This window comes from Emys orbicularis, chromosome 18, assembly GCF_028017835.1.
Source record: "Emys orbicularis isolate rEmyOrb1 chromosome 18, rEmyOrb1.hap1, whole genome shotgun sequence".
NCBI classification, from domain to species: Eukaryota; Metazoa; Chordata; order Testudines; family Emydidae; genus Emys; species Emys orbicularis.
Window position 1 is genome coordinate 4,778,321 of NC_088700.1, and position 26,101 is coordinate 4,804,421.

The 26,101-nt window shown below is 49.6% G+C and overlaps 1 protein-coding gene across 1 annotated transcript in view; it reads right to left on the reverse strand.

Moving 5' to 3' along the window:
• LOC135891400 (carboxyl-terminal PDZ ligand of neuronal nitric oxide synthase protein-like) overlaps positions 1-26,101 on the reverse strand; it is a 59,107-nt gene that overhangs the window by 12,278 nt on the left and 20,728 nt on the right. Inside the window, exons 3-4 of the mRNA XM_065418954.1 lie at positions 2,583-2,675; positions 1,201-1,259 (exon numbers count right to left, since the gene is read on the reverse strand). Coding sequence (XP_065275026.1) covers positions 1,201-1,259; positions 2,583-2,675 — 152 coding nt within the window. The remainder of the gene's footprint in view (positions 1-1,200; positions 1,260-2,582; positions 2,676-26,101) is intronic.

The window sequence follows — 26,101 nt, forward strand, 5'->3', positions numbered from 1 at the left end:
GCTCTGCCTAGGGATCGAGAACTGGACCACGTTCGGCTCCTGGGGAAGAAATGCTGCTCTCGTGCCAAGCACAATGGCCCAAAGCTCTCTGACAAGGGGAAGGTTTCCGTTGTACGCCCGCCAGGCAGCACCTGCAGGCTCTTCCCCAGCCCGACAGCAAGACATGGATTCACCAGTCCTCTCTTCTCCTCCCATTGTACAGAAAGGGTCTGCTCTTAGCTGGGGGGCTCATCCCACCCAGCATTAACTCTTTATCCACTGGGATGGAAACCCTCCAGCAGGGGCTCCGCTTGTTCAACCTCTCAGAGCCAGGCACAGCCTAGGCTGCGGTCACAAAGAACTAATGGACAAAGGGGCTGCTCCAGCCCCCCGGTCTCTCCCTTCAGTCTTCCCTGCCTCTTGCTGATGCATCCATAGCCGAAAGGCAGCCTGCACCCACCCACCCATTCTTCATAGACCAAAGAATCCCACTGGCTTTAAAACCATGTGACTGTATCTGGCCGTGGCCACATGCCCAGACCCGACGGACCATTGTGGTGCCGTGGTTAGAACAGCCACCTAGCAGACAGGGCGCTGGTTTCTAATCCCAGCTCTCCCGCTGACTTGCTGTGGGGGGAGGGGTAAATCACTGAAGTCCCCGCCCCCCATCTGTAAAGCGTGGAGAACACCTGCCTCCTGGGGGAGCTACTGCCTGCAAAGGCTTGGAGATCTTGGGATAGACTGTAGGGAAAGGCACTGTTATCGTACTGGGCTCTGTATGGGTCCGGTTCCTCACCCTATTCCTGTCCATGCTAGAAGGACGATTAACGAATGCTGTCTTTGGGAGCACGCGGCAGAGAGCACCGAGGCTAGGTTAGAAGGGGGAACGGGGTGGATTTTTCCTTAATTCAGTCTGTGTCGCAACTGACTGTTCTCAGCACCTAAGAACAATGGTTTTCAGTCACCATCCTCTTCTAACACAAATAATACGTATCTATTTTAAACTAATATATTCCTAAATGGCGGAGGAATTCTCCAAAAATGTAGGGAATCAGAGTTCCTTTCTTAAGTAATGCAGCCACCTTGTTAATTTAACACAGGCCTTTGGGAAGCACCACCGTCGCCAGGCAATAATTCGGCACACCGGAGCCATGCTGAATGCATCCGATTACATTTGATCAGTTGCCTCTAGAGCTAGCTAGCGCAACCTCCGCAGCCTACCTGTAGACAGGATCATGCATCACTAACATCTTACTCTCGTCCCAGGTCCATTCTTTTCTCTGTAAGCAGGGAAGAGAAAAAAGGAATAAGACACACCTCAGGAGCTGAAGCCACACTGCTCTGCCTGATGAACTGTTTGTAATGCAAACCCAAGGAGAACAGTGGGTTTTACCTCACCAGGATCTAGACCAGGATTTGAATATTTTATTGACAGTCATTTGGCTGAAGAAAAGCTGGTGCCTCGGATGTAAGTGCACACTTCGGATCATTTAGCCGTCCCTCAGGCTTGAAAAATGGTCATGAGATAGAACTTGGTTATCACGCAGACAGAGGAAGGGCAGGTTTGGCATTGAAGGCACTGGACTGACTAGGACGTAGCAGATTTGGGTACAATTCCCAGCTCTACCTCAAAGTTCATGTGTGATTATGGGGAAATCATTTCATCTCAATTCCCCATCTGTGAAATAGAGATAATGGTAATTCCTGCCCTCCCAGGGTGTGGAGGATTAGCCCATTAAGGTATTAATGTACGTGAGGCGCTTAGTGGAGCTGGTCAAAAACCCGCTAATTATTTTTTATGGGAAATTTTAAAAAAATAATTGTTGTTGAAACTTCCTGTGAGAATTCTTTGTTTTTTTAGTAAAAGAAAAAACAAAACAAAACAAAACACCCCCCCCTCTCCACCACCCAACAGTTTCAACTATCAAAACTGTTTTTCAATCAATTGTTTTTGATGGAAAATATAGAAAAAAATTTTGGTGAAAATTCTTTCAAGAAGAGTCATTTTTCATCAAAATTCTGCTCCCCCAGAACCATTGTGAGCAGCTCTAGCACTTGGACACAGCACTGGTACCACAGAAAACTCTGTATGCAAAATGAATCTGATTTGGCCTCACAGAATCCTTCACTCTTGTCAGAATTTCCCACTAAGCAGCTAACTGCCAACTCCAGGCAGTGCAAACCCCTCCCTCCGCCCTCTCACTCACTTCCCTGACTATCTTCACACCACATACAAAAAGCTCCTTTGTAGGAAACAAATCTACTGATGTCAGCCAAATGAGGCCACAACTTCACAAGAGTCAAAGAGGACTGGATATTTATATGGACAGCAGAGTGTCCTCAGTTTCCATAATTACACAGATTTTGGCAGGGATATTAAATCTCGTGCTTCGGCATTTAAACCTATCTCTAACCACTAGAGATTAGGATGAGACCTAATGTGGGAGATGGAGTATCCCACATCTGGTGACTGTGAGGTTCTTACAGCTTTCTCTGAAGCAGCTGATCCTGGCCACTGTCTGACAGGACACTGGGCTTGCTGGACTTTGGGTTCTGATCCAGTCGTGGCTAATCTCTTAGACACGTTCAGTGTGAAGTCTCACCTTCTGCTTCTTGCGCAGAATCACCTTCACCCCGTCCACAGAAACGATGATGCTCACTTTCTTCTTCTTGATGTTCTTTGCTTTGAATTCATACTAAGGGGAGAAGGGGAAAGAATCCCAAGTTAGAAGAGATTTCAGGTCAATAGTTAACAGCTGGGATGGACTTAGACAAAACAGGCAATTTTAGCCTAAATTGTATTTTAAAAAATCTATTTGTTAGCCTAGTTCTAGCTAAAGGAGGAGCCATTTTGTGCCACTGAGGGGAGCGTGTTCAAAAGGCACACTGGCAAAGGTGTGTGTGTGTGTGTGTGTGTGTGTGTGTGTTTTAAAAATGACCCTTGTAGAGGAGACAAACTGAGCTTGACTTTGGTGGGCTATTTTCAAAGCCCACAGTTTCCCCAGCTCTTAACGGGAGCTGAGCACTGAAAGTCTGGCCACAAATGCCATGTTCTTGAGGCCTGTGGCTGGAACATGAGCGTTGGCATCTACCCAAGTCAAATCTCGAATTGACAAGTAGACTCTCACTTGCACGTGATTGCCAAGCCCGAGAGACCGTGCCAGTGGAGTGTGGGGGAGAGAAGCTCATGGTGGATGGGTTTTGCTGATGCTAATGACTAGTTAAGTGGCAAGTGACATAAATGGGCTTTCAATGCAGGGAGAGGACACAGCACACGCAGTCTGGATAAAGTCACGGGGAGGCACTGTTGTCAGAGAGGGGGGCAGCAGCCAGACACTTACATTACGGACCCAGTCCTTACGCCCCCATTCTGGGCTTCGTTCTGAGCTGCTGATATTTTTACACAGGATTTAGCTGGCCCCGTGTGAACAATGGACTCCATGCCTGGGCCAGACCCTCAACTGCTGTAAACCAACCCAGCTCCATTGAAGTCAGTGTAGCTTCAGTGATTTACGCCAGCTGACAATCTGGCCATGTGCATCTATTTAAAAAAGTACTCTGGATTAACTTGGTGTAAGAATTACAATTGCTTGACAGCAGTGAGAATAAATCCTTGTTTTAATAGTCTAATAACATCAACTCAGCTGTAACGGAGCTGGTGAAATCAGCAAGGGAGTCATTGCACGGATTGCCTGACAGCCATAGCCCTGTAAACAGCAGCAGTGAGCCTGGGAACATTAATGTTACAGACACTTCAAAATTGCACAAGATCCTGCAGGAGTCATGGAGGCCCCGATGCAGGCGCATCTGTCTCAATCCTGGGTAGTATCCAGATGCTGGCAATGCACTCAAAGGCAGCGCTGCTACCCCCACAGCTCTCCCATCTCCAAAGGGGACGTCCCTCCGCTCCTTACATGGCCTACTCCATTTTCCTTTTAAAGGGGAAGAGATTTAAAACTTTTTTTTTTTTTTTAAAGGAAAAGAACTCACACCTGGCTGCTGCTAATTTGCAACTAAAAATAGCAAGAGACACATGACCCGGGCCTGAGGGCTAGATTTGTTCGTTCCCTGCATGGGGTACGGTGAGATTGCCGCAGTGGGTCAGTCTGGACATTGTTGTTTCTGAAATTGCAAGATCAGGGTTGGTTTGTTTCTCATTTTTCTTAAAATACAGACTAGGGTGATCCCAGAAGGCCCTTTGTGGCAGTGCAGGCAGAACCAGGCCCTGGGCAGGGACACATCATGGTCACCTCCTGGGCCAGCCTGCTATCCCAAGCACCTGGCTGGGCAGAGGTAGTTTCTGCAGCTGGGAGGGGCAGTCCTGGCATGCCCCATCAGTTGCTCTGTCGCCACCAGTGGAGAGGGGTTAGCCCTCCATGGGCGGAGGGCTCGGGTAGTTCTGGGCACTCTGGTGGGCCACATGTTGCTTAGACTCAGCCCCAGGGCAGAGAGTGGTGGAGCCCCTTCCCACAGCCAGAACGAACTGCGAACGGGCTCCCAGAGGGATTCTGCAGCATAGTTCATGGAATTCTAAAATAACAGGCACTTGTCAATACTTCTCTTTCAATCTATTACTTTGCTAGAAGGATTCCTGGGCTGCCATCCCCATTGTCTCCTGGTCCAGAGGGTCAGTTTTGAACACACGTATTCTAGGCGCAAAGGGGCTGTCATACTGCAGCAGCCCAGGGGCCAAGCCCAGACACAGTAGCCAGCCCTGGGATAACCTGCCCCCAGAGAATGTTGCCTCCTAACTGTGGGTCTGGGTCTAACTATGATCTACAACAGTGCTTCTCAACCAGGGGTACATGTACCCTGGGGGTATGCAGAAGTCTTCCAGGAGGTACATCAACTAATCCAGAGATTTGCCTAGTTTTATAACAGGCTACATAAAAAGCACTAGTAAAGTCAGTACAAACTAAAATTTCATACAATGACTTGTTTATACTGCTCTGTACACTGAAACATTAAGTACAATATTTATATTCCAATAGATCTATTCCATAATTACATGGTAAAAATGAGAAAGTTAGCAATTTGTCAGTAACAGTGTGCTGTGACATTTCTGTATGTGTATGTCTGGTTGTGTAAGCAAGTTGTTTTTAAGCAAGGTGTAAGTTGGGTACGCGAGACAAATCAGACCCCTGAAAGGGGGACAGTCGTCTGGAAAGGCTGAGAGCCCCTGATCTGCAAGAGCAGACAGGGTGGAGGAGCCAGGCAGTTCCCTTACTGAGGTGCCACAAGTGGTGAGAGAACCCCTGGTGAAAACCACCTTTTCTGTGCTGGAACCTCCTGAAAGGGAGCTGCAGCTGCCCAGGAAAGGCCCACGAGAAGCCTACATCTCATGGCAGGCGGGTGCAGTGCGTAGAGCATTAGCTGGGAGTGGGGATCCCAGCTTCAATGGCCTGCTCTGCCACAGATCCCCTTTGACACTGCCAGGCGAAGTCCCTTAACGAGTGTGAGGTGCTCAGATGGGGCCAGCTAAACACCTGCCCTGGAGTGTGGACACCTTGCATGGACATGTGCATGTGGTACCTCGATTCACATATGGCTCCGAGCAGTGAGGTCTCTGAGCACCTATTGCAGAAAAGGAGCCTCCGGAACCCATTACACACCACATCAGCCTCGCAGCCAGAAACATTAGGTGGCCTTCCTGTCTATCAGGCTTCTGCTGCTGCTCATAAAATTCCAGCACTTCACACTGTTTATGGCAGGCAAACCCCGGATAAGCTGTACCCTTTTGATCTCTCCATGCATTATTACTCTGAGACAAACTGTTTAAAAATCTACCTGTCGCGCCATAGCGTGCGAAGCAGGAGCTAAACGTACAAGAGGGGCGTTTGTGTTTAAATGGAGGAGTGAACGTTAATGGTCGCAGAGATGAGGGACGAAAGCCCTGGCGTGAGTCGTAATTCTGGCAGCAAAGTCCTGTTCAGGCTTCACTCACCGGACCCAGATTTGGCTCTCTGGCTGTGGATCTACCATGTGTTGGCATGTGTGTTAGCTAGTACCAGTTTCCTCACACTGGCTGTGGCCATTCCTGTTCCCACCTGGCTACAGCCTTCCTGCTGGATCACCTCTAACGGGCTAGTGCACAATGTACCTCTCGCACAGGGGAGGCAATAGGTCTCCAGCGACAGGCATTAGCCTGGCTTCCAAGTCATTAAAACTCATTGGGCCTTGAAGTGCATCTCCAAGAAGTGAAATCCTTCAAAGCCCAGGAGGCATTAGGATGGCACTGCCATTTTGGGCCACTTCGCATTTGGAGTAGCTATGCCAGCTGGGTAAGAGAGATCATCACTGCAAAGGGCACGCGTAGGAGAGGTCATTACTATCCCATTAAAAAGCCATGCACCAGCTCTTGTCAATACTTCTCTTTCAATCTCTGAGCACAAGTGGCAGATGGGATCCAATTGCAGAGTCATTTAATCACTTCCTTTCTAGGAAGAATCAATGGGGTTATATTTTAAATAACCATTTATATTTTTTGGAGGAAAAAGCAAATGCAAAAAAATCCCCAAGCTGGACTCAGACGACTACATTTTATAACCTAGCAAAGACGAAATGCTTAGTGTGTAAACTAACTGAGAAGAACGCAGATGGTTCATTGGTTATCCTTACATTGGCTTCTAAGAAAGGGGTCGATGTTCCTTGCATTTTTTTTATTTTATTTATTCTGTTTCCTCCCCTACCCCCAAATTTGCCAGTGGTACCGAGGACCAAATTCTATTCAGCAACATGGTGTTTTTTTTGCCGACTTCCAGGTTTCAATAGTTAGTCTTTTGATAATCATACAGGGAGGGGTAGAAATACTTTTGGATATTAATGATTCTGAAGATGCCCCTAGGTTTGGAAGATTCAAGGGGGAGACTGCACAGACAAAGGTCTGTCTGATCTAAAGAACCTACATACGATGCTGCAAAGAAGAGGCAATGCCTCTTTCTGGCCTGCTTTCTTGTAATTGAGCAGCTAAATTTTATTCTATTTAGAGACAGTCAAACCTGCCTGATCTGGAATACACTCTGTAACTGCTTTAAATCCCTGTGTGCAACTCCTTGCTTTGCATAAGGGCCTGCACACTCTTGGTGTGTAATATTAACTTACCAAGAGCTAAAAGCTGTATGAGCAAAAAATGTTACTGGAGCCGTGTAATGCATATTTCATCTGCTAATTCTACTCAAGTAGATATAAATTACATATGCAGATACTGGCTTCCATCTGCTGATGAAAGAGACTGGTTAATGCACATTTGAAATCACTTGCAGTATCCAGAGCTAGGAACAACTTGCATGTATGGAGAATTATTCGAGAAAGCAATTCTTAACGTGCCTTAATTACTCCAGGTATTGGGGCCTTTATTATGTAAATGAAGAACCATGGTAAAATGGAAAGGTTTGTGGGTGACTTGGTCTCCGGCGAGATGCAGCCTCTCCGTTAGTAAAGAGCAGCCAGACGAGAACCCCCAGAGCCAGGAATGGCCAGGATCACTGACATAACACCTGAGGTTTTGTCATCCTGTCACATCTGTCACATTAAGAGAAAAATGTTTCTGAAGCAGAGATGCTTGGGCTCTTTGGAGCAGGAATACACGAGAGCCTGAAAATGCCTCTCCACAGAGACCAGATCATAGCACTTGTTCTGAGCCAGAAACTCTAGCATTTTCTGAATGATCGGTCAAAGGCACTGCAGCCGTGAATGTCTCTCTCATTCACTGTCAGTTACAAGGACTGCAGCTAGCTATTGGACTGCAGTGGTTGTGCCTCTGCACCTCAATTTGAGAGAATTGCAGCTCCCCTGTCTGACCAATTTCAGAGCAAAAAATCCAAACGTTGTACAAACTCCATATTATCATTGACAGGGTGGTAACCCCAAAAGGCCCAATCAGGAATGCTGTGCTGGGCCCTGCACCAAAGGTCAGGCAAGGGCCTTCCCCCAAAGAGTTTACAATCTAATCTCATACAATCACTACCACTGTGTTGTAGCATCCTTTGAAAGGAGCACAGAACAGTTCAGGAAAGAAGTCTAGAAGAACCCTCTGTCCAGATAACACTGCAGAGGAGTCTACGGAGGCAAGCTGTAATTACCCAAATGGGAATTCAGCCCGGACAGTGAATATAGGATTACGGCTGAGCAAAGTCGTCCCCCCCACCCCACCCCATTGAATAACCAGGATTTTCCTGTGGGATTTCCTATCCCAACAGTAGCAGGACTGATCTTATCTAGCTCCTAGAGATCAAGATCCCAACTGAGGCCGGTCTAGCTGCAGATTTAGCTTTCAAAGAACCGGGGTGCAGGGAGCTAGAATGTAAATGTAAAGTTAATACCGTGGCGTGTGTCCACTACTTCCCAACCGTAAATGTGCTGTTTCTGGACCCTTATGTTCTAGAAAAATAAATAGCTCCACCTCCTTCCTCAAAACACACCTTACTCGAGATTGCAGGGGAAGTAACAGACGCAGGAAGTATATGGAACTCTGACCAATTCTGCTCCACTGACAGAACGGGTAGTCACAGTATCCTACTTGCATGGCTTGCGGGACAGCTATTCCATGCCCCTGCTCCTAAACTGGATGCAGCAAGTAGCTGATCTAAGCAACCTAATGAGGTACCTTTCCCTCCCACAGCAATTGCAGGCTAGAGCGTCTGAAGCTGGGAGAGTGGCTCTGTAAGCATTAATAATGTAGGGAGAGTGAATATTTTAAATGTATGGAACATTACTTGTTTCAAACCAAATTTGCCTCCCTCACACATGGAGGCCACGTTCGCGCTCTCTTTATTCATCTCAGTATTGCTATTAGAAGGGCCGACCTTTGAAACTGATGTGATTAGAAAATTAAACTCTACTTTTTTATTTTTAAATATCCCATGAGTTTCCCTCTCAGCATCTTAGCTAGCACCGACTTAGAGCATTACCAGTGCACCAGACCTGCAAAGGGGTGGGTGGGTGCGGAGGGGGAAGGAAGGGCTTTGGTTCTTCCCCTTTCACAGCATACGACTGTCCCAGCCCCGTGGACTGCGAGCAGCCGCCAGAGAGGTCAAACATTCGCAGGAAGTTGGCATGTTTGAATGTAGCTGAGCACAGCTGGGCCTGTGCTCCCGGTAACGGGGCAACATGTAAACAATACTACACAGATGGCTGTTGATTAGACTGTCGGACCTCCCGTCCAGTGGAAAAATGAGGATTTATGATCCTTAGAAACATAAAAGTGGCCACTGGAAAGCAGAAAACGAGCAGGGAATACACTGGACGAGGTTGGCAAAATATCCTGAATACGCTTTTTTTCTAATTTAAGCTAGCTCATTCCGCCATCTGACTTATCACATTCCCCACACAAAGCTCTCTGGCAGACCTACCCCTGCTCTGCCTGGATAGCTGCCCCCTGGGGCGTATGTCACAGTGCAGGGCTAGCTGCCCTCTGTCCCCTCGCAGGCCTCTCAGAAGGCACCAGCCGGGTGTCAGACCTTGTGCCTTTACCGCTCCTGGGGCGGAATTTCGCAATCCTCCCGTTCTCACACCGGGCCCCAGGTATCCACTGTGCTTACCCTGCAGGGCTGACTGGGTTCGGACACCTGGGGTTCTTTTTTCAGAGTAGCAGCCGTGTTAGTCTGTATCCACAAAAAGAACAGGAGTACTTGTGGCACCTTAGAGACTAACAAATTTATTTGAGCATAAGCTTTCGTGGGCTACAGCCCACTTCTTCGGATGCATATAGAGTGAAACATATTGAGGAGATATATATACACACATACAGAGAGCATGAACAGGTGGGAGTTGTCTTACCAACTCTGAGAGGCCAATTAAGTAAGAGAAAATTTTTTTTGAAGTGATAATCAAGATAGCTCAGTACAGATAGTTTGATAAGAAGTGTGAGAATACTTACAAGGGGAGATAGATTCAATGTTTGTAATGGCTCAGCCATTCCCAGTCCTTATTCAATCCTGAGTTGATCGTATCTAGTTTGCATATCCATTCCAGCTCAGCAGTCTCTCGTTGGAGTCTGTTTTTGAAGTTTTTCTGTTGTAAGATAGCCACCCGCAGGTCTGTCATAGAATGACCAGACAGGTTAAAGTGTTCTCCCACTGGTTTTTGAGTATTATGATTCCTGATGTCAGATTTGTGTCCATTAATTCTTTTGCGTAGAGACTGTCCGGTTTGGCCAATGTACATGCAGAGGGGCATTGCTGGCACATGATGGCATATATCACATTGGTAGATGTGCAGGTGAACGAGCCCCTGATGGTATGGCTGATGTGATTAGGCCCTGTGATGATGTCACTTGAATAGATATGTGGACAGAGTTGGCATCGGGCTTTGTTACAAGGATAGGTTCCTGGGTCAGTGTTTTTGTTCAGTGATGTGTGGTTGCTGGTGAGTATTTGCTTTAGGTTGGGGGGTTGTCTGTAAGCGAGGACAGGTCTGTCTCCCAAGATCTGTGAGAGTGGGCTGTAGCCCACGAAAGCTTATGCTCTAATAAATTTGTTAGTCTCTAAGGTGCCACAAGTACTCCTGTTCTTTCTGGGGTTCTTTGCGTCAGCCATCTACGACTAATGACAAATACCGTGCTCAGACAGCCGTCTCAAACCAAAGGGTCCAACAGTCTACATGCACGTCTGTCGTCCCTGAAGGCCTACCATCCTGTGATGGCGATCTAATCAAGCCAAGCTTCTCCAGAGCACCCCAATGGGGCGCTGGATCTCAGCCTCATTTCCCATGAGTACTCAACCTCTCTTCAGAGGGACCCTATAAATCCTGCCACAGTTCCTTTGTTCTTCTACGTTCCAGGCCTTTTCCTGTCCTGGCCAGAACTAGTTCTGTAGGCTGGCTGGAGAGGAGGTAAAACCATCAAAGCTACTAGTTCTGGCATTGTCCCTTAACAACTCCTCAGTGTTTGCTGAGAGGTGACTATCCTGAGCCATTCTTTTCCTTCCTGCCTGTTTTCCCAGCCAGCCCTCTGTTGAGTTAACCCCATCTACCATAAACATCCCAATAAACAGACAACATACAGTGTTAACAAATGATTACAGAGCACCTCCAAATCCACATGCCCCATACGGGGAGAACAAACAGGAGCCTCTTGCCCCCCTTAAGGAAGGTCTGTAATTCCTCTGCACTTCTTGCTAGTTCAATGGAAGCAGCTGGTCCTACAAACAGCCTTTTGCTCTGTGCAGTCAGCTCGTGGAAATATGTTGTGTGGGCAGACGAGCAGCAGGCGGGTCGTTTTCTGGGTCAGGCGTGGGATCCCCACGTGCCCCCTTTACCGGGGATTCCACTTCCAACCAAAATTCACAGCTAGGCTTGGACCCACAAAAAAGCCTCATGTTTATGCCCAGATCAAGCCCAGCATGGGCGGAAGCTTCACCCGCCACAGCCCTGGTCTGCCGGGACTCTCTCTGGGGCCTTGGCGTCTCCAGCTTTCCCACTGCTGCTAGTATCAGGAGCAGGGCCGGTGGAAGGATGTTTCGCGCCCTAGGCGAAACTTCCACCTTGCACCCCCCCCCGTCCTCCCGCCCTGAGGCGCCGCCCCCCTCCGCCCTGAGGCGTCCCCCCTGCGGCAGCTCCCCACCCCGAGGCACCCCCCCGCCCCAGCTCACCCCTGCCCCGCCTCCTCCCCCAGCACGCTGTGGCTGCTTCACTTCTCCCGCCTCCCAGGCTTGCGGCACCTAAGCTGACTGGCGGGGCAGGGGTGAGCTGGGGCGGGGAGTTCCCCTGCGTGCCGCCCCCCCCCCCCCTTGCTGCAGGCAGCCCTCTCCACGCTCCACTGCCCCAGCTCCCTCCGCCTAAATGACGGCGGCGACCGGGGCGGCCAAAGATCCGGCCGCCGCGGTCACTGCCGAAGAAAATGGCACCCCCCCAAATCCTAGCGCCCTAGGCGACCGCCTAGGTCGCCTAAATGGTTGCACCGGCCCTGATCAGGGGGAGCATTTTGACCTGTGTCACCTAGAGCTGCCCAGAGCCAGAACCCTGCCGATGCTAACACTAGGGGAGCAGCTGTAGTGTTAGAGCAATGGTGTGGGAGCCTGAGTGCAGACACTGCCTCAGGAGTGAGAGGGAATCTGGACTCGGAGCCCAGAAATTCTCTGGCCCATGTCACCTACGGGTCTCAGAGCTCTTTAAATAGGTGGCTTCACCATGCTTCTGTGAGGTAGGCAGCGGTTACCCCCTTTGAGAGATGGGGAAATAGAAGCGTAGATAGATCCAGAGCTGGTAAGTGGAAGTAACAGCAAGACAGTCAAACAGCTGGGAAGGGAACCCAGGAAACCTGAGTTCCAGTCCCTTGCTCGAGCCAGCAGCCAGCCCTCCACCCTTAGCCTCACTGCCAAGCCCGTCACCAAGGCGCTGAGCAGAGTCTCTCTGCAGATGTCCGTCCACGAGGAACTGGACTGCGAGCACCAGCTCTTTTCACATGGGCTACGAACTGATACGCACGGGTATCTGAGCAGGTGAGAGAGAAGGGAGAGCCTTAGCAGCCCATTACTCACTCACAAGCCATCCAATCCTGCACAGCTTGTGTATATTATGACCAAAGGGACATCCTATTGCATGGAAACATATGTGAGAAGGAGACTGGCTTGCAGCATGTACAATCAATCACCTTGGAGCACTGGAGAGTTAAATTAATGATTACTGGACTGGAGTGTTTTGGTTCAAGCCAATACCCGCTGAACCCAAAGCTGCAAGCGACATTGCAGACTGGGCTTGCCTGATTCACTCTGAGGGGCCCAGTGTTGCAAAATCCAGGGATTAAGCCGGTAGAACATTTTGCCTTTCCTAAAGCCTCCTAAAGCCAGTTTGGCATTCCCAGCAACATTTTGTTTCTAATTGATCTGACCCTCAGGTTTCCTTGGCCCTGATCCAGTGACCCTTAAATGAGCAGGTCATGTTGGCCAGGCGTAGGCGGTTCATGTGCTCAGCTTGTGAATGCAGCTCTGAGACCAGCTTCTTGAAAGTTGCCTGTAAAAGGAAGCAACAGCTCAGTACAGCTCCTCTTAATTCAGCCTTTTGCCATACTTCAGATCCTCGCAGAGTCACAGGGATTTTCTGTCTCCCTTAGGGGCATCCTGCAGGGGACAGAAAAGCTTCTGCCAGCAGCTATAGTAGGTACATTGGGCACATTCGGGGTGAAATCCACCCCGGCCGCTTCCTGTTAATTCATATTTTGGCCTCAGAGACAAACCAGCCTCCTGATGGGGTGCACACGTGCAGGTGTGTGAAGCCAGAATACAGCTCCCAGAGTTTTGCAAAATTCTCCTGCACCGCAGTACAGACCGACCCCCTCCCTTGCTGTACAATTCTGGAAGCCACAACCAAGCACAGTTCGTGGACAGCAGGAGGCCAAGTTGTGGACCAGGGCTTTCCAGAATACACACCCTCCGTTCACCAGCTTTGCTGCTGAAACTGCACTGCCAGCTGGTTTCAGCCCAAATAGCTAAAGGAACCTCCAAAATCCATTCCAGAAAACATCGTCCCGTGTTACTGCCAAAGCCTTCCCATTGGCTAGTGCCTAAGAGAGGCTTTAGGTCTGAAAACAGATCCTGCAGGAACACTGCTCTGCACAGCTCAGCAGAATCCCTCCAAGATCCTGAGCATCTCCTGCTTTCACACACACACCACCTCAGAATCCAAAAGCACCCGGAAAGTGACTGAGCCAAATACTTCCTGCTGAAACAGAGGTTTTCCGTCATTTGCAAACACGGATCCTCGCAGCACCTCTCCGAGACAGGGAAACGTTGCCCCATTTCACGGTTTTGGAAACCACAACCCAGTGGCTTGCCAAAGGCCCGCTTAGCAAGTCATGGCAGAGCTGGGACTAGGAGTTGGGAGTTCCTGGCTCCTGCTCACGTATTTAGGATCACACTGCTCTCTGGTACAGTGTGTGCAAACTTGCTATTCCCCAGAAGAATCCCATCCTCCAATGTCTGTCATTTAACTACATTAACAAGTCCCTGTGATGTCCAATGCCCAGCACCCTGGGGTAATCAGGGCTGCATGGCATCTCAATTGATGTGTGCCCTGCCTAAGAGCCCATGCAAAGCCTCAGACCGATCTGGAGAGAGGCTCAGCTGCTCCTTTCAGGGAGGAAGGAAAAGCCAGTGGGTCAGATATTTGAGATTAAATTAAAAGCAGGAGAAATGTAAGTGAGCATCCCCCTAGGTCCGCTCCCCTGGGGTGGAGTTCCGGCTGATGCTCCTGGGAGAGGGGGATTGTCAATCATTTACATTTCATTGTAAGAGAAAACTGATAGATGGTTTTTTAAAAGGGGGCTGAAGAAACTGGAGATAGCCAGACCAGATGAACTGCGACAGCCTGTCCTTGAGTTCAGTCTTTAAGCATCTGAAAGGCAATAATTATTTCTCCTTTAAAGAACTTCCTTCCCCTCCCTCGACAGTCTCCTGGAAAAGGCAAACACTGTAGGCAAACAGTTTGGGAAAACAGGAGGAGGTCCTGCCCTGGACTGAGGGGGTTAATAGCGAGGCGCACCGTGATGAGCTCTCTGGTTACAGCGGGGGGGAGGGAGGGGTCAGTCTGACTTGGGGGGGTCAGAGAAGAGAACTATTTCCAGGCACACAAGACCTTCCTTTCTTCTCTGTACCGAGGCTGAGGGGAGCCTGCTTGTCTGGGCTCTGTTGAGCATTCGGATGGGCACGCACTGCAAACCCTTTCTTTTGATCTGGTGCTCTCTGTCTTCAGTAGATCTGGTGTTAAGAAAACTCCGGCCCTCTGGGCGTTTCATGCAGACGGCCCCCACTGCCGCCAACCCCATCCACCTGGAAGGGGGGGCTAGCGAAGGCAAAAGATGTGTCTGGAGCCCAAACCCTTGCTTCGTGTCGGTCCAAAGGACGTGGGCAGTGGGTGCTCCCAGTGCAGGGAGCTGCCAAGGGCACACAAGGGGGCGGGGGCGACAGCTCCGATTGGACGTTTCCGTTCCTAACGACGTGTGCTGTTCGGGAACAAAACCCCTTCATCCGCTTTAGAAAGGGACGGGAGAAAAGCAGCCCTTTCCTGGCTGCCTCGTTGCCAAAGAGATTCAGCAGCTCTCCCCCAGCGACCCGAGCGGCCGCACAGCCCAGTGCAAGGTGACATCATCTGCCCTTTGGGGCCTCTCCAACAAAGGCACCATTATGTACTGTCATCTCCAGGAACCCCCCGGCGTGCCCAGGTTGAACAGGGAACTTTCCCACACCCAGCTGCTCTGTTGCTGGGGTGGGCCAGGCCCAATTCACCAGGGCAGCCCAGCGCCATTCACTCACTGAAAGGGAACAAGGGCACCTTTCCTGGGTGCTGTGCTATCCCGGCCCTGCCTTTCCTCTCGCTGGGGACAGCCGGGCCGAAGGCAGGGAGTGAAAGCCAATGAGCCTGTCACCTCTAGAGCCCCAGTTCAATCCAGCCCAGGGCCCGAAAGTTACCCTCCAGTGGCCGGTGAATGAATCTGGCCTATGTCTAGTTCCCAGTGGACACATGCTTATCCCAGACCCACCCCTTTCCTGGCTTCCCAGCTGAGATGGCCACGGTGTGACGGGCCCATGAAGACTCAACTACCCTCTGCCCACAAAAGAGCATCCTGACCCAGTCCGAAGGGAGGCCCGTGGCGGGGAAGCTGCCCTCCTGCTCCCAGTGCTGTGCCTGCTCAGGGGATGAAGAGAGGCCTTTGTGCTCCAGGGCCGTCCGCATGGGACCTTTCACCAAGGCAGGACTGGCGACGAGAGACGAGTACTGGGGGGAGAGTGCAGGGAGCTCGGCGAGGCTGCTACAACGTCGATACTCACCTGACCCAGTGCATGCACGTCGGGTGGGTTGGAGAGCAGGGCTGCAAAGGTGGCGTTAGATTGTCCTGCGGTGCCTGAGCAGCTTGTGGATCGCTTGGCATCTTTGGCATCAAAGCAGAACAGGCTAGTTCTCGGCCAAACATGTGAACTCAGCACCTTCTCCTGTGGGTAGAGAATCCACGCCGGGCCCGTACATGTGCAGCAATCTCTACGTTCCAGACAGGTGGCAAGCGCTGAAGGACCGGAGTTTGGAAACACACTTTGCTCTCTCTGTACTGGAATTAGACTTTCAATCTCTTGCACTGTGCCCCATCGGTCAAACACTAGACCTGGCTAGCTGTCATTGCAGTCTGAGTACCAAGCTGTTCCGGATTTATATACTGCATCCGCTTCCGCGGATTCACAATGCCTGCTGTTTTCAGCGAGTGGAGACCCAGGCAGTTTGTGTGGACTCATGCCCCCAGGAGAGCTGTTCAGAGGCTGCACGGTGGACGGGGACAGCCAGGAGCATTCATTAGTACTTGTACTGAGGTTGTGGCTCGAGGCCCCAGTCAGGGATCCGGGCCCCACTGTAGTGCACACACATAAATGGAGACCGTCCCTGTCTCAAAGAGCTGATACACGCTAAAGACATGGCAAGAGATGCTAATCTGAGGAGAAGCAGATCAGGTTCACCTGACCCAGTCCCTTGAACAGATGCTGCCGTTTGTACGCTGGGATGCCAGCCCGTCCCGGCGTTTCTCTGTGAACAGGGATCCAGCGGTGCCCAGGCAGGGAGAACAGCTCATCCCTGTGCCGCTTTCTGGACACGGGGCACTTCACGCTCTCACTCCCCTTTCGGCCTGCGGTGTCTCCTTTGGCACCGCGCGTTGCACAAATGGCAAGACGTCGGGTTTGATGCTCTTGCAACTTTAACCCTAAATGTTCAAACAACAAAAGCCTAAAGGATAAGAATACGCCCGATTCCCCGCCACAGGATGGGACAGTTCCATGGCAAAGCTCAGGCAAGAGGGCCATGCTCCACACTGGCACACGTGGGAGGAGGATGGGCTTGTGGTTAGGGCATTGTGTTAGGACTCAGGGGCTCTAGCCTCCCTGGGTGTCCTTGGGCAAGTCCCCTGATCTCTCTGGGGCTCAGTTCCCCATCTGAAGAGTGAGGATAACTCTCGGTCTTGTCTGTTTATTGTGTTAGAGCCCAGACCGTCCCGCACTGTGTGTTTGTACAGTGCCGCTGGCCCCGGGTTCCTGTTACTCCTTCCAAAGCTCTCTGTCCAGTCAGTTCCTCTGCCTTCTCACGTTGTGCCCTACAAGCCTAGTCACAGGGCGACATACTAGGCAAGATGTGGGAGCCTCTGGGAGGCTCCTGGCTGAATTCCTCACTGGCGAGTACAATGGCTATGCTTGGCAGCTACTCCCTCTGGCAGCAGAGAGGAGCTGTGGCTTGCACAGGGGAAAGGGAGGTGGGAGGGAAGGACACAGCGGTGATTAATGGGACTGTGTCATCCCTATCCCTGAGGGAGACAGAGTTTATTGCTTGTACATGGTAGGACTTGTTTGGAAAGACAGAATATAAATTAAGAGACGTTTTTAATTCTTCTCTGGCTCTTCACGGGAATGTTCATGTCACCGATCCTGCAGAGAGGTGTGTCATTAGTTAGACTTTAAGCAGTCGGTATTAACGTGGGAGTGGGTAGGGCCCTGCCATGTCTGCTCCTATCTGGATGCTCTCAGGGATGGCGAGAGCAGCAGCGTACGAGTGGAGGGTGGCTGAGGCCGAGCTCATTACGCTCGGGGGTATTTAATGAGCACGCTGACACAGATACAGTGAGAATTCCTGATGCGATGGTTCTGAGGGAGGGCGGGCGTTGGGATTTCAGAACACTAAATAATGCAGCACTTCCCTGTACGTTTAGGTAATGGTGCTATTTTAGGCCATATATTCAAAATGAGAACTCACAACTTTTATTCCTCTGGCAAACCAGAGCAGCCAGAGAGAAAGCTCTGGCCTCGTGCTCTCCAGGCAGGACTGAGTGTGACACGTAGGAGGTACGCAGAGTCACCGGGCTACACGGCAGACTCCATCCAACCCAGGTGCCAGGAGGCCAATGTGTCTGTTGCTGCAAAAGACGCGAGATGGAGAGTGACACTAAAGAATGTGCAAGCCAGAGGGGCCGTGGCCTTTCTGATCAGATCAGGAGTTTAGCTGCCCTGGAACTACACCCTGCTTTCACAGGGGGACACATTGCATCATCTAAGAGTTCTTTTCCAGATCTAACTTCTAGGATGCTCAGAGGTCCCTATGTAACCGGGCGGTCAGGGGACCTGGGGCCAGCCAGCCCTGTGGTTATGCAGTCCCTTTCAGACCCCTGTTAGAGGTGCTCCTCAGATCCAGCTGGGAAGGGTTCAAGGGATTGCCTAATGAGCCCTGATTCCTACTCAAGGCTGAAAGAGCTCAGCTGATGTGGAGAGAGAGAGGGAACAGGTGGCATCTCTCAGACAAGTGGCTGGTACAGCGGGAAATGAAGACCCTGGGCAGGGGGAATGACCAGGCTTGTGTGTGGAATGGCTTTAGTGTGAAGAAATAAAGCTGAAGCCCTAAGGTAAAAGGGCCCGACTCTGGCTGCGGTGTCCCTCCTTCACGGGCTGAGGGCTCAGGCTGCCAGCACCCCCTCCACACCGCTGCAACCTCCTTCTTGCAGCATGTGAATTTGGTGTGTTGGAGAAGGTCCAATCCCAGATCCACTAGGAGCAAAGCTATTTACCCAAAGGAAAAGCAGAGCCTGGCTTGTTTGCAAGGCTCATCTCATGCTGGTGATGCTCCTACCACCCTAAGAACAAACCCACTTCTTTTTTAAGCTCTTCAGGGCAAGGACATGGCATGGCTTTTTATTTGCTCTGAAGTGCCTTGTGCAGGTTGGGTGCTAGATGCAGTAGTGCAGGCATGGACATCTCACGGTTTTCATCTGTAGTCGGGGTGAATTTCTGCATTAGCAGTCGGCAGGTCTGTGGCTTCTCTCTGCTTTGCTATGCTTGTGGGAAGAGAATCCTGTCTCTGAAGATGATGTGACCCTTGATGCTTTCACCAGAGAGCGGAGTATGAAAGACGTTTTGGGGCAATACCGCATAAGGAGCTTAAGTCCTTCTTTCACAGGTGCCTGTTCCTGAGCTGTAAGTTCTACTATGATCTCATCCTAGGACCAGTTTATCGCAGACATCACCCTCCCCAACCACCCCCACCAGAATTCCCATTGCAATGACAGTAGAGCGCAGAGGAGGCAAGATGTGAAATATGATGGCATGGAGCTTGCCAGGTTTTAGGCCTGGTGGAGCCGTGTTCCCATGTGGACTCAGGAACCCTGAGAGCGCACGATAGAACAATTTCCAGAAACAAATGCTATCGGCCCAGGGACTCCAGCAGCATGTCTGTCACTGCTCTGCCAGCACGCTGTGCGTAGGGAACAAGAACCCCTAGCCAGCAGCACACAGACAGGAGAGACCCTCTGCAAGAGAGAGAAGCACCTCTTTCTCGGCATACATGATACACTGCCAAAGGGCTGGAAGGGCAAAACGTATACAAATAGAAACTCTCGCCCATCCTAACAGAGGGCAATGCCACACGGCCTTGATTCGGGTCTGATGCTGGTGTAAGCAAAATCCAATTCAGGCCCGTGTTTACAAACTGCTAAAGCCTGCAGGTCTGCATTCCTGACTCCCCCATCCCCATTTTGCAGACTTCAGACGTTCTGAGAAGTATCTGCACTCTGAGATACGCTCATCCCATGTTTTCTAGGCTTTTGTTCAGCCCCTTCTACCTTCCATATTAAGTTCCATTCAGCTACTGCCTCCCCACGTCCCTTTCCCTCAGAGCAGTATTTGTTACGTGCACCTACAAGTGGGGAGAAGTGCTCTGTGCCTTCTCCTCACCCCCAGTGGACTGTCCCCTCTGACGTTACAGCAGAGTGTCTGTGCTGCTAGCCACAGAAGTGGAGGAGCAAAGTACCGCAGCCATCTGAAGTGCTGGTTGGGCGGGACGGATAACCAGCCTGCGTTACATTCTGGAAAGAGCTGTGTTTGGCTAGAGTGGTTTAACACAATTAATCTGACATTAATTAGCTCCCGGGAGGAGAAGATATAAGCCCCAGGGGGCTTCCCACTCCCAGAACAGCGGAAGTCGCACGTAGCTTCCTCGTATGGAAGGGGAGGTGGCGAGGCAAGGAAGTCGGCACAAGGGAGTGAGATACGACACGGCCCAGCTAACTCGAGGAGTTTCCCTCTACAGGCCAGTCTGGGCTCAGTCTCCGTGGGGGGTGACGTGGCAAGAAGGTCAGTGCCCTCCTCTCCCACTCTCAAGCTCTTTTCTCGAAGGAAACAGTTGATTTCAATAAATGCAATCTGAAGGCAGGAGCCCTAGAGGAGGGAGGAGCCAGGGGAGCCAGTGGCTTGGCTAGCTGCCAGACGCATCGAGCTGAGCTCCCAGGAGCTGAGCAGTGTAGCGACGTTTAGGCACGAAAATAGTTAGACAGAAAAAGCAACGGTCAGAAACAAGAAAACAAGGTCGATCAAGTTCCCCAAGCGACAGAGCTTCAGCCTGCAAACTGCCAAGCGTCCACACCCAGCGCTCCAACTGCGAGCAAAACACATTACTCAACCTGCGATGCAGAATGCAATGAAGACTAACTATTAGGCCACCGGGGGAGGTCTGAAGCCAGGCGAAGGCATCTGTCTCTCTGCCTCCAAGCAGAGGGTTGGTGGAGATAACTCAGAGGAGAGCAGGTTAGCACTGAAGAGCCTGACTCCATCTACAGTCATAACCCAGCATTCAACTGACAGATACAATCAGCAAGTGCCACCAGAGGTGCTGAGGCACTCGACACATGACAATGTTCACACTGCGTTTCATGCGCCATTGGCTCTGTGCTATTAGGCTTCATTCTCTGATTTCATGGCAGAGTGCCCTTTGCTAACTCCAACCCTGGGTACAGCTGAACTGTTCAATTCCTAAGCCAGCAGCCTTCGCAAACAAACCCAACACCTACCTGGTCTCAGTCAGATCAGGGCTGGTGCACCTTGACACAGAACCATTTCATTTATTCCCAGGCAAGAGAACCATCTTCAGCTGCTTTTAACACTGTCAATCTGTATCCGTTACATAAGAGTATTTCCACTGGAGAGAACATTTACCACCTTAGAAGGCCCGGAAAGTCAAACTTAGCCGTGGCCCCAAGCATTGCAAAGGATGGAAATGCCTATGGGTGTGCACATCTTTCGATATTGATAGTGCAACAGATCGGATCAGGCCACTGGTTCCCAGCACTCCCAGATGGAGTTTGGCAGCTTTACCAGAGTCCCTGGAATGCCCGCATTACAATGCCCTTCCTTTAGCAAATAGTTGGCTCCCTTTGCCCCGGACTGCTGCTAGGTGCCACCCCCTCAGCACAATAAGCACAGAGGGCCAGACTGGTAAAAGCACCAAGCAACTCCCATTGACATTAGTGGGAGGTAAGCACCTAGTTGGATTTTCAAAACTGCCTGTCTGAATCTTTAGGCACCTAAATACCTTGAAAAATCTGGCCCAGAGTTCCTACTATCATTTCTTACAGGGAGACAAAGCTGAAGATGCTAATGGCCTGTGTTGGCAGCACGTCCAGTTACCCACGAATACTTAACTTTACAGGGTGCTTCCCTGCCACAAGACTGTGGCGCCTCACAACCTGGGCTGCAGGGACTAGCCCGAGACTGGTGCTGCCCAGCGGAGGCAGCAACATGAAGTGAAGGGCATGCCCAGTGCCCCTTAGCTGTGATGAGGTGTTCCCAACCTCAGAGCAGAAGTCCCCAGCTACCCAACACCCCCTCCTCCACTACAGAGCTTCTTCCAGCGAGCACACAGAGTACAATTTAGCCCTACACATCTCACCGCTCTCTCACCCCATGACAAAAAAGAAAGACACATTTATTTTTAGAAGGCTTCTCCTGAAGCCAAGAGCTACAATACAACAAAGCCAGAGCTGGCTTGGCTGGCAGCTCTGGAAGCCCAGCGACAGATCCCCTGGATGCATTTTCTACCCAGCCCTGCAGACTGGGCAACGATACAGAGATCCCCTAGGATTATGGCACAGTTTGCAATGTGGGTCAGTCCAGATTCTCTACGACTCCCACAGCGCGGCTGGTAGTTAGTCACCAACGGTGATGGAATGAGAAAAGGGGGGAGGGGAAGTGACTCAGGTGTTCTGAAAACAGCCAAGCAGTTGCCAATTAGTCCAAAGAGCCCATCTGGCCTAAGGAAAGGCTATTTAGAGTGTCTAATAAACATAGCAGAAGAGGAAGAAAACTAATTTAAAGCCTTTTAAGACTCGCTGCTCCCCTGCCAAAGCATTCCCCTCCTCCAGGGATCCATTAAGAATTTTTATTGTGTAGATTTATCACAGAGTTATTTGGTCAAAACATGAAGTAGCTTGTCAGATGATTATGTTAAGCAGCATGGATTCCATTTGCCTTCAGGCCTCATTTAGTACCGAGCAAACGCCAAGTGAAGAATGTAAGCGTGGAACAAAGCCTTTGTTGGCGAGTCACATATTTGGTTAACCACCAGACGGCTTTGTGGCCCCAGAGAACCCCCCAGAACTAACAGGGCCCTGTAAAGTATAAGGGACTCAGGTGCCATGGTGCCAGATGAGGTATAGGAGCCTAAACAGAAACCAGCACAACCTCTGGGACAGGGACTGGCTTTGCACAGCACCTAGCCCAGCGGGGTCGTGGGCCACAACTGGGGCTCGAAGGTACCACGGACATACAGATAACAACAGTAACTAATCTATAAAGGTCCCCATCCCCACAGCATCAGGACTAGCACTTCCCATGTGTAGGGAGAAGAGCCAATGTGACTTTAACAGACAGCAAGGGAGGGGGTGTCTAGGCAGTAGTTTGCACTAAGACTAGTAGCTGGCTTAGAGAAGCAAGAATTTCATGTTGAGTGCAGAAAAAAAAAAACAATGAAAAAAATTCCCCCTTCATTTCTATAAGCCTCACCACAGAGGCAGGTTTAAGTTTGCGTGTTTTCATGGACCATTCTATTTTGTTCCCATCTCTGGATCGTGTCAAGTTGCTGTGGTGGTAACATGCCTTGGGCAATAATTCTTACAGAAGAAACCAGCTAGTAAGCTCAGATCTGGTCTACAAGCAAGGGCCACACCGCTTTACAGAAATACAGCTGAGGCATTCGCTAAACAACCAGTCAGTCCTGGTTAACCTGGACAGTCTCCTAGTACAATTGTCACTTGGATTAAGGTACCTTCTCATTAATGAGTTAATCGAATGTGCTTGCTCCCTCTCTGGTTGCCATCTCAATTACACTTTTTCAGACATCCAGATAGAAAAAGATCTAAGGCAGGGCTGATACACAGTTCTACACAGTAATGTAATTTGAAGGCCATTATATTTCATCTCTACACGTCTCTACTACCCAGTAATATAATTTGTTGAAAAAGCCACTTTATTTCAAACCAGCTAAAAGTCCTTGTAGAGATCTTATCCAGCATTTTACTGAATGAATCCAAGTGCTAGTACAAGGTGTAATAAAATGATTGTACTGTTAAAACCACTTTGCTTTAGAATAAAAAGGCACCTGCCTTGTAGCACTGCCAGTTAAAGAGCTCTCTCTTACTCAGTTTGGTATTAACAGTTCAATTTAACTTTTATCTGTTTAACTGCTCCTTTTATTAGCCTCTAAACCAGTGGTTCTTAACCTTTACTGCAGTCTGCACCCCTTTGGTTCTCAAAATATGTTCTCGCACCCCTGATCAAAAATCAAATTCCCTGTTCGTATATTACAGTAATCGTTAAAAATGTATAATGTTAATAAATACATAGGTTTGATGAAACAAAGTAGTTGTACTTACGTGCCTGTGCTTAATTTGTGTTTTCGATGATTTACCTTCTAAAAAAATCTGGCATGTGTCACACCCCCAGAAAGGGCATCTCGTACCCCCAGGGGGTGCAAGCACCCCAGGTTAAGAACCACTGCTCTAAACTAACCCCAGTCTAGCATGACTCCCATGCAAAACTATGTTAACATGTCTATTTCCATCCCCCACATTTGAGAAGCCAACCAGTTTTTGGCAATCCAAGGAAGGCATTAAAAGGTCACTTGTTTAGAGATTACACATTTCATTTACTGATGCCTCCATCCATCTGTTATCAGTCATACTTAGCATCCTCTTTGAACATGATCTAAAAATTAAGGCATCCAAAAATCACTAGTCACTTTTGAAAAATTAGGCCACAGAATGGGGCTACAGCAAAGGATCCAAGTTCTTTTCCGTTACAGCGGCAAAAGATCAGAAGTAAAGTGGTGTATCTAAGAGCAGAATTAGGCTCAATGATTTCAAAATTACAAGCCTAAGTGTTTAAAAAAAATGTCAGTTACTATTCTCCACCAAAAGGTTGTGGGGTTTTTGTTGGGTTTTTTTAGGATAGAAATGTGTAAGTGCTCCTAAGGGACAAAGGAAAACAGTCAGTGAGGTGACCAGTGGACGTGAAAACTGCAGGGGCAGCTTTTCACTTGTACCTCAGTGTCATACCATAATTCAATGTCCCCAAAGGGTAGACAGAAGGTTGTATTTTATCGTGGATTCCTGATGTCGTATACAAAAGCAGTCTATTTCCTTCCCCTCCCCCATCATGATTTATGAGCTGGGAATAGTTTGTTCTCTTTGGCAGCTATATAAGGCTGGGTGTACTCTGCAGATGCAAGTTTAATTAAAAGCCTGTTCCCTTTGCCTTATGACAATATGATGGTATCTTAACTACCTCTCAAAAGCAGTAGTTGCATAAGCTGCTCTAGGTTTAGTCTGAGATATGGTCCAGGCAGTTCCAAATGGTTTCAGAGATACCTTCCAGGTTTCTAAAACTTTTTCTGCAATCAGCTTAGAAATGAAAATGTCACCATAAAACTACTTAGGAAGCTTGTATCTGAAATACACTCCAGTCAATCCATGTGCATAATGGACTACCAGCTAAACAACAAGTAAGTCTTCAGCAGGAGTGTAATAGAACACGTTGGCCCCTTTAAGAGCAGCTGCCACTATTCCTGGCACTTGGCCTTTATGGGAATTCTGGGAGATGTAGTCCCAAGAAGGACCCTGGGTATAGTAGGCTGTTTCAAGGCATGCTGGGTAAGAGTGGGTAACGCTATATAAAGTGGCCTGTGGCTCAGTCAAAAAAGACTGGCAGGGAGCTGGAGTTGCTGAGAGAGCATAGGAGAGGGGTGTTCTCTCTAGACAGTGGGAGGAGGGGATGTAAAGGAGGACAAACTGTGCAAGTCCCACAGGGGCAAGATATAACAGTGGAGTGAAGGAAGAGGCCTGGGGACCACAGTAATGGTGAGGGTCTGAAGCCTGGTGTCCTTGTTTAGAGGCCCCAGGCTGGACCAATGGAGGGAGGAAGTCACACCATCAGCTCAGTCTGCCTCCCCTAGAGAGACCCCGGTGGGAAAAGGACTATCAAGCTGTTAGTTGTGGAAGGGTGAAGAAGCTGACTCTGACCTGAGCCCTGCATCGAGGGGGAAAGCTAAGCACGCAAAGGGTTGAAGGATTATTGCACACTCCTGCCTCAGGGGGCTGCAGAATGGATTTTGGTTGTTTGGGACTCTTGCTTGCTCTGGAAGGGGAGGAATCTCTAGTCTGGCTGGAGAGCCATGTTATTCCATCACAAGGGAACACACTAGACAATGCTGCGGCAAGAGGGAGATCAGCTACAGCTCGCGACTGAGGCAGCAAGCTCCTTGCAGAAAGGTAAGCGCCTGCGACAGCAGGGTTTTTCTCGAATATAGCGTATGGAAGCCCACGGGAGCTGGGGCTATTATTTCTGTTCTCTGACAAACAAAACATGTCTGTGGCACAACAGATATTCAGAAAAGTACCTGCCTCTATAGAGCAGGACGCTGGAAAAAGATAGTAGCCTACACGTTCAACGTGGGTATTCAACTCACTCTAGCAACTAATGCATCCTGGCAAGGGAGGGCCACAGAATAAAGTAGGAAGAGTTGCTGCTGTGGCTCTAGTGAAATGAGACAAAGGCCCAGGGAAACAACAAGGCAGCCTGTAGGTTATTAAGTGTGGGCGTGGGTGTGGCGCATGTACATCTCCAGGCACCAATGCTACAATCTCTCATGCAGACTTGTCTATGTGAAGGCTTAGCAGAACTTGATTTTATTTTTTTATAATTATGATAGATAAATGTCTGTTTATTCTTAAGCAATTTTTGAGAGTATCAATTTTAAATTTTCACAGTTGCAGGCTCTGAGTAATACAGAGAATTCTTGCCCAGGTGTGTGTCTGGTGGGTTTCGCCCACATGCTCAGGGGC